General features: G+C 32.9%; 1 protein-coding gene across 1 annotated transcript; it reads left to right on the forward strand.

The window, feature by feature from the left end:
* The first annotated feature begins 1,606 nt into the window (after positions 1 to 1,606).
* Positions 1,607 to 2,414, forward strand: LOC130933359 (factor Xa inhibitor BuXI-like). Its single transcript, XM_057862952.1, has one exon. The coding sequence runs from the start codon at positions 1,650 to 1,652 to the stop codon at positions 2,262 to 2,264; it is 615 nt and encodes a 204-aa protein (XP_057718935.1). The 5' UTR covers positions 1,607 to 1,649; the 3' UTR covers positions 2,265 to 2,414.
* The last annotated feature ends 6,926 nt before the right edge of the window (positions 2,415 to 9,340 follow it).

Raw genomic sequence — 9,340 nt, forward strand, 5'->3', positions numbered from 1 at the left:
TATGTGTTTGTATTTCACAACATATTTTGAAAGAAATAAAAATGAAAATATCTTTTTTCTTAAATCTACATAAACCATATCCAGTTTCATTATCGTAACTTCCAACAAATTATATTACATGTAGTAGTATAATTTAAAATATCTCGTTTTTGTTCGGAGTTTTTTTTTATTATTCTTTTTTTATATTGAAACTATTATTATTAGAGGCTTGCTACACATACAAGTCTTTTTGACTTACAAGTTTTACAAGTTGCTACACATTAGAGTCTTTTAATGCGTTATTTAATTTCCAAAGCGCTACACTCACCGTGAATTATGAACGACTCCTCTTCCTCTTCCTCTTCCTCTTCCTCTTCTTCTTCTTCACTCACCATGAATTATGAACAACTCATCTTCATCTTCCTTTTCCTCTTCCTCTTCCTCTTCTTCTTCTTCTTCTTCTTCTTCACTCACCGTGGATTATTAACAACTCATCTTCCTCTTCCTCTTCCTCTTCCTCTTCTTCTCCTTCTTCTTCTTCTTCCTCCTCCTCCATGTATTTCTTCGTTATTCTCTTTGCCTTTTCATTAGTTGTTTTATTTGCGTTTATTACTGGTATTCTTGCTTCGTTTTTTTTCGATTTTCATGGTTTCTGAAATCAAGCTTTGAAATCGTTTTGAAGATAATGAAACTTCAGAAATACACCCAAACGATTATAGAAAATACACCCAAACGATTATAGAAAATACACCCAAACGATATTTCTTCGTTATTCTCTTTGCCTTTTCATTAGTTGTTTTACTTGCATTTATTACTGGTATTCTTGCTTCTTTTTTTCGATTTTCATGGTTTCTGAAATCAAACTTTGAAATCGTTTTGAAAATAATAGAACTTCAGAAATACACCCAAACGATTATAGAAAATACACCCAAACGATTATAGAAAATACACCCAAACGATATTTCTTCGTTATTCTCTTTGCCTTTTCATTAGTTGTTTTACTCGTTTATTACTGGTATTCTTACTTCTTTTTTTTCGATTTTCATGGTTTCTGAAATCAAGCTTTGAAATCGTTTTGAAAATAATGAAACTTCAGAAATACACCCAAACGATTACAGAAAATACACCCAAACGATTATAGAAAATACACCCAAAGGACACTTTATGCATAATTCAGAACTCTTTCTCTTTCTCCTCCTCATATTCTGCTGCTTCTTCTTCTTCAAAAATGATTTCAGAGCTTGATATCAAAAAATAATGGAAATCAAGAATAACGAAAAAAGAAAACAAAGAGAAAAGCACGTAAATGAAGAAGGAGAAAGAGAAGGCAAAAAACGAAAGAAAAGAAGAAGAAGAAGAGGAGGAAGAGGAAGAAGAATGTGCAGCAAGAAGAAGAAGACGATGCAGTGAAATTGTACAGTAACGGTTGAAGAAGAAGAAAGAGAAAGTAAGAAACGAAAGAAAAAAAGAAGAAGAGGAAGAGGAAGAAGAACGTACAGTAACGTTCAAGCACGTTAATATAATAACTTGTAAAGACTTGTATAAAAAAATGCTTGTATATGGAGAATTTCTCTTATTATTATCCTTTTTTGTAGCCTATAAATTGATAGTTCATGTTCATCCTTCTTCACAACACCTCTCCAAGAACTAAATAAAATATATAAAAAAAAATGAAGGCTACAACCACCACCAATGTCTTCGCCATTTTCATTCTCTTTACTTTCATCTCCATCCACCTACCTTCTTTAGCCACGGCTGAGTTGGTCGACACAGACGGTAACCTTATCGAAAACGGCGGCTTATACTTCATCCTCCCAGTTTTTCGAGGCAACGGTGGCGGAATAGGCCGAATATCAACCGGAAACGAAACGTGTCCACTAACCGTTGTCCAACAACGCTCCGAAGTGGACAACGGAGCACCAATTATAATGTCATCTCCATTGAAAATCCCTTTTCTCCGTGAAAGATTTTCTTTGGACCTGTCCTTTTCAGCTGTTCCTTTGTGTACTCCTACTCCTTCCAAGTGGACCCTCATAAAGGGTCTACTGGAAGGAGAAGGAGCGACCGTGAAACTCACCGGTTTTTACGAGAACGAGATGCAGGGTTGGTTTGAGATAAGGAAAATCTTGGATGCCTTTAAACTTACCTTCTGTGCTTCTTCAAATAATAATTGCATGGATATTGGGGTTAAACGTGATGATGTGGGAAATAGGCTTTTGGTTGCAACGGAAGATAACCCTTTTGTGGTTATGTTTAAGAAAGCTACGTCGTCTTATTCTGCTTGAAGATCCATGCATAATAGTAAACAAGTAATTATGCCATGGGAAAAAATAAAAATCTTGTATGTGCTTTCTTATCTAGTGGGTAAGATATTATGTATGTGCAAGATGAAAATAAATTCTTGTAAGGATAATCAAAGAGATGACTTACGTATATCTTTATCTGACTTATATAAAGATATTTTTGTGTGAAAATAATAATTACTATATTTAAATAAACTATTTGATATAAAATATATCAATATTTTAATTATTATTTTTATATAAAAATATTTTTATATTAATAATTATTATTATTAAGTATTTTTTTAAAAATTAATTTGAATTAATTAAGTGGTCAACTTACTACTTATCTACTTAAGCGAATAAGAAGTAGTTCTAATAATGTTTTATATATGCTATAGGAAAAGTTTAGGGGTCAGCAGTTTTGTTGAATTTTGGCCAGTAGTTCTAATCACAAAAGTTACTGGTCCCCTAACATTGCTCTATGCGATAAGCTATTAGTCAATCACAAATTTTAAAGGCCGAGTTTGGATAAATAATTTAAATAAATTCTTTTGGGAAAAAAAGTTTAAAGTATAAGGACTTTAATTAATAGTAGCTTATAAATAAGTTATTTTGTATTTGAATTTTTAGCGATAGAAATACTTATTTTAAAATTGTAGCGTTTGGATAAATAACTCAAAAAAATATAATTTTTTTTCACAAAAAATGGATATTAAAACAACAATGATAACAAATACTTTTTAATATTAAATGTTGATTTTCTATAACCTAATCACTAAAATTTCAATTGTTTAGGTAATTAATTCTTTATTTTCTCTCTTATTGTGTAGTTCCTATTTGCTATTTAATTGTATATGATATGGTAGATAAAAATAAAAAATAAATATGAAATGTGTGTCAATGTATATTTTGTTGGTATTTTTTTATTTTTTTTTTTACTTTTATTAGGATTTTTTCCTCTTTTATTGGGGTCAAGAACTTGCTATAACTAACTATAAAAATAATAGCAGCTATATAAAAATAAAATCACATGAAAAAAATAAAATTAAAATTGAGATTTTATACCACACACAATATTAAATACAAATTTAATAATAAAAATAGAATAATAAAATGATAAAAAAAGACTGGAAGGAATATATGCAATGGTAGTTTAGATGGAACATTGTTTTAAAATGATGGTAGATGGTCAATATTTTCAGCAGATAAATCATTAAGTGGAAAAATGGTTGAAGGTCAATGCTTCTAGCAGATGGAACCTTGGGTGAAAATGATGGTAGGGGCCAGTATTTTCAGTATTTTTTTTACAGAATAAGAACGAAAATAGATTTTTTTTTTGTTTTGAGGTCATTTTTCTTACGAAAATGATAGAATGACTTATCGAGGAGGAGAAGTCATATATTTCTACTTCTTTAAAAAGTTATGAATTAACTTTTCGAAAAATTAATTTTTTTTTAAAATAGTGCCAAACACGCATACTGTATAACTTTTTATAATTCAAAAATAAAAAATAGCTTTTACTACTTCCCAAACGGATTCTAAATAGAATTTAGATTCTCAATAAATTAATTTTTATTTGTTAGCGAATTAAAAAATAGCGTATGAAAAATAGATTTGCTAAAAACATTTGGTTCCAATCAAGGGAAACTGGTAAATAGAGAAGTTTACTATCCTTTAAAGACACACTATCATTTTCTATTTTGCGTTTCCGCAAAGATTGATGAGTATCTACCTTACTTTATATTAGTTTTGCTATCACAATAAGAGGTTGTTAACCCACAATAATGGTTAAAATATCAAAACTCTAGAATTGTACGAGATTAATTGAGTAGAAATTGACGAATTAAATACAAAATATTAAAAATAAATTATGAATGAAAAAAGCTATTAAGAAAATGACTCTCAAATCTATCTCCTGACAGATAGATCTTCGTGGATACTCACTCTGCCAAAAAAAATTATCATCCCTAGTTAGCTTCTAACATTAACCACTCCATATGTTAAGTAAACCAACTCAACGATAAAGGAAATACATAAATCAGTACATGCACTTAGTAAACTAACACATAATACATACCAAGCTACTTAAACTAATCCGTGCACATGATATATCATAATATCAACACAACTAAAAATACAGCAACATAAACTGAATTTGGAGCTAAGCCTCCCGTATTTTGACCAACATCGCGAGGACATCTACTGCATCTATGGTACTTGCCTTCACAAAGCCTGCAACGTCATAGATCACGCATCTCACGCATGTCCTTTTCATTCATCCTTCAATAAACGAGGAATTGGTTCGCACAAGTAGCAAAAATATGACCATATGGAATTTAATTTATTTGAAAATCACCACAATCACAATGTTACTGACATAGATTCATTGTATACTCCACACTACTGGAAATTTCACACACTTCAAAGATCTTGTTTTGCTTATTAAAATAATTAACTTAAATGTTTCCCACAGCATGCTGATTCGCTTGAAGTTTGCTGGTCGCAAATTCAGAAAATGTATGTCCAACATCCCCTCAAGCATCAGCCTTAGCCTTCTTTCTAGTGAACAACTCATTTAGCTAGTATGTAAAATATTGTCTTAACAAGTGTTATGATAAAAAGATTGCATACTTCCTTCAAAATCAAATAGGTGCACTCAACTAAATTTGTGGTCATATGACCTCAACGATGCCATCATCAAATGCCAAAGTATACATATATTGTACTCATGAACTGTCTTAGAATAACCTGTCAAAAATCAACAGAAAAATGCAAATATAGGTCAATCATAGAGTTGATCAAATATAGTACTAACAATCTTATATTATTATGTGTTATTTATTTTGACGACAAACTTTTTTAAATGCGACAACTTAAACCTCTTCAAGAAATTGGATGCTACATGTCTGATGCAAAACATGTGGAAAGTTCTTGGAGGCTCCCATACTCCATTACTACGAGCTATAGCTAACTTAATAAAGTCGTGTTGATTAGAGATAAATTCCACACCATCCCGAGTCACCACATATTTTCACAAATTATTGAGAAAAAAGTGTCATGCATCAGAAATCTCACCCTCGACAATAGCAAAGGCAATAGACATAATATTTTGATTGCGATCTTTTGAAATTGCAACTAATAGAGTTCCTTTATGTTTTTCTCACAAATATTCTATCTACCTGTACAAGTGGTTTACAATATCTGAATGCTCTAATACAAGGATAAAAAGTCCAAAAGACTCCATGCATTATCCGAAAATCATGAGCCAATTCATTCCCATAGTAGGCAGGTATAGTTTCAATCTTGACAGCTGTAAATGGCTCTTTTTGATGCATTACTTTAAACCATGCGGGAAAAATTTCATAAGAAGATTTTCACCCACAAAAAATTTTTTCAATTAACTTTTGCTTAGCCAACCATGCTTTGCGATAACTTATTGTGTAATTGTACTTCGACTAAACTTCTTCAATTTTAGAGACGGTTCAACTTTTACCAATGACTTTATCACTTCAGCAATGGTGTCTGAGTGCAATTTAGAATGATCTTGAAAAAGGGTAAGCCTAGTGTTGCAAACTGGATCCCTATCTTCATTTACAATTACATTTTAGACCTTTAGTAACATTTGTCTCTTAACATTTGTTAAAATGTTAGGATTATAGATAAAATTATATTTAAGACAATATTTACAATAAAATATTAGTAAATATAGTTAATTTTCTTAAAAAGTTTAAAGAAATCTTACCTATTCCCATAGTTATCAAATCCGGATCGAACTAGCCGGTTCGATCAGAAATCGATTAACTGGACCCTAAATCGGTCCGAATTAATATTTTAACCGAACAAGTAAACAAACTGGTCAAATTTAAAAAAATCGGTCAAACCCAAAATTCGAACCGAACCGGTGACCCGCTGATGTCAACATCACTCAATTTAAAAAAATTGTTAACCGGTCAGGGTTAATATTTTAACCGGATAAGTAAACGAATCGGTCAAACTAAAAAAATTCGGTCAAACCCGAGACTCAAACCGAACCGGTGACTCGCTGATGTCAGCATCACTCAATTTCAAAAAAATTAGAATATATACTAGGCGCTGCTGGGGTTTGTACTTGATTCATTAAAATTGCAAAGGAGAAGGGAAAAATTCAAGAGCAAGCCCACCGGTCGCCACCAGTTCTCCACGCCGGAAGATCTTCGCAAGCATTGCATGTTCTCACTCTCACTTTCACTATCAGTGCTCTGAATCTCTCAATCTTGCTCTGTCTCTATCTCAATCTCTGAGCACTTTGAATCTTTGGATCTCATTCTGCCTCCTCAGTTGCTTTCTACTTGTAAGATAAATTTTCATTGTCTTCTTTTTTGTTCTCTTCAATTTGGGAGTTTAGGTCCTTTAAATCATGTTTTTTTTAATTAATGCTGATTTTATATTAAATCCTGCATCAGACTGATATTATAATTCAGCAACTTCAAGTCTTGTAAACCATGCTGATTTTTGAATTCAAATTACCAGTTTTGCTTTCAGTTGGCTATTCTTGATTGAACATTTGGTTTAATTATGTATTGTTACTATTGTGCTCAAAATTCGTATAATCAGAATAGCAATATTTGACTTCTGTTCCTTTGTAAACTTCTAGCCTTAGGTGGCTATGACAGAGTTGTCTCACTGGAGAATCTCTGGCTATATAATGGATCATGAATAGTTGATGACTTGCCTTCAGGTCTCCTACAATAGAAGGTTTTAAAGAGGGATTTGATTTTGGATGTACCTTTAACTATTAGGACTTTATGCAAGGTTAATATTTACACTAGATGGAGATTGAAACAATTCTTTCTCTAATATCAGGGTCATGTATAACCATGGGTTCGTTACCCAAAGTGGCAGTGGACAAAACTATGGTTACGTGTACACTTCTTGAAAGGGAGGCCTAGGAGGTACAGAAGACAAAATCCGGCTACAGATTACAAATTTGACACATATTTAGGAGACTAAATGAATAAGACCATTTTTTTCTGGCCTCAGTATTATTTGTTTTAAGGGGTGTGATTGGAAGTTAGAAGTTTAACTAGCAGGGATCAAAATAGGTCATAGAAAATTTTCTAGATTTGTTTAGTTTGAAATCAACTTTATTTAGTAATTGAAAGAATACGTGCTTTGAAAAATTTTCTAGACTTCTTAGTTCGAATTGAACTTTATTCATGTTCACAAGTGTAGGCTGTTTGTTATTTATGTATGTTCGGTTGCTGAGTACCAAAAGGGTCAGATAAGTGGAATAGGCGAAAGAGATGAGGGGGATCTGGACCTGAGTGACGAACAGACAGATTTCCCGTGTTGCAGAGTTGGAGAGTGAAAGATGGAGACTTTGACGACCTCTCTAGCTGTGCTGTTGGAAAAGGGGGGAGCCACCTGCAATGAAACTCCAACGCTCTTGTCAGGGATCGTATAGGTAGTAGTGAAAGTAATGGATTAGTGACGTACCTAGGGGGAGGGTAGGGCCCACCCCTTATATACTCTGTCAGTAAGGCGGGTCCCACGGGGTAGGCCTCTTTCTTAGAAATTTCCTCGCTTAGCTGTCATGTGGCTGGCTGCTAGGGAGTGGGGATCCGTGCATTACCCGCAGTCCGGGCGGGGGGGCATCGTCTGCCAGGTTGGCTACTCGGGTCGGAGCTCCAGGTCATTTGGTCTGGGCCAGAACAATGTACCGTGTCACTAAGTGACAAGGAAACAGCAACAAATTCAAGCTGAACCTCAATACAAATTATTGTGTCATGAAATCATGTTACCTATCTTGGTAAAATTTCTTCTCCAAATTCTAACTCGTGTACTTGTTAATGTTGATTTTTCAAGCAGCATTATGAATTTATTTGGTGTTCTTAAGTATAAGAAGATGGGAGAGGATTTTCTTCGGAGTTCTGGTATTCCATTCATCATAATCAGTTAAGATGCAAAATATACATATCTCATACCCGAAGTTCATATCTGACAAACTAAGAGTTGAAGGACATTTAAATTGGATCATGTTTAACTGAAGTTCTTGATGTCTCATATGGGATATCTAAATGCATTTTAGACCTGGAAGATTGACTGATGGACCATACACATCTTATGATTTAAATACTTTGCTCAAAGCAACAGCTGGAGAACGACGGGCAGTTCTTATAGGTCAAGGTATGTATACAACGATCATTATTCAAAGCAATTTTCTGTTATTTTTTAGTAAATGGACAAAAGTACACATGAAAGAATTTAAAGTGGACAAAAGTATGTACCAAAGTTTATAAATACCAAAAGTAAACCCCAAAGATGATTTTGATGGAGCTAAAGGCCTAATAACTCTGAATTGCCTGAAATTTAGTGTTAAATCCATTGACATTTCAGCTGGCTTAGATTCTAGCCATTAGGAGGAATTTTTGTGTGTATATTATGTATTGTAAAAACATATGAGTATGAGTAGGGTTTTATCTTGGAACTCAAACTAATTGATTAAGATAGTTAATTTACTTTATTAGTGTCTTCCCTTGACATAGTAGATGATTATACCAGATCATTTCTACTTTCACTAGTATTTTTTGTCTAAAATTTTAGAAATTTTGTGATGGGCTTCCAGGAGATAAATTAGTTGGAGAGGCCAGCAGAATTATTGTTGCTGAAGCTTGCATTCAGACATTAGATCTTGAAGTCACCAAGAATCAAGTATATGAAGTCAACTCTGTTGAGGTAAACTTTAAGTTATAATTTTGGTAAATGAAGTTCGTTTTTGGATTATGGGAATAGATTTCGCATGAAAATTTTATATGATTTTGACCCGTTAATTTTCACCATTGATCAAGAAACTGGGGCCGTGTATCGACCCCATAAACCAATAGAGAAGATTAACACATGACAAGATTATGCGAAATTTTACGCATTGAGTGGATCCATTCGCATTTACACAATTTACATGTGTGTTCATATTAAAATGATCTGATATTATCTCCTACTGTTATAGTGTTAGGCAGTATTTTTCTATAACGAAGTAATTTATAGATGCGACCTTTCTATGGAGATTTTGTTTTAGTACAGAGCTGAATTTTTCTCAA

Source organism: Arachis stenosperma, chromosome 6, assembly GCF_014773155.1.
Source record: "Arachis stenosperma cultivar V10309 chromosome 6, arast.V10309.gnm1.PFL2, whole genome shotgun sequence".
In the NCBI taxonomy this organism is placed as follows: Eukaryota; Viridiplantae; Streptophyta; class Magnoliopsida; order Fabales; family Fabaceae; genus Arachis; species Arachis stenosperma.

What these genes read in the sequence shown, in the direction of transcription:
- LOC130933359 (XM_057862952.1), top strand. Translation starts at nt 1,650, where the DNA reads ATGAAGGCTACAACCACCACCAATGTCTTCGCCATTTTCATTCTCTTT.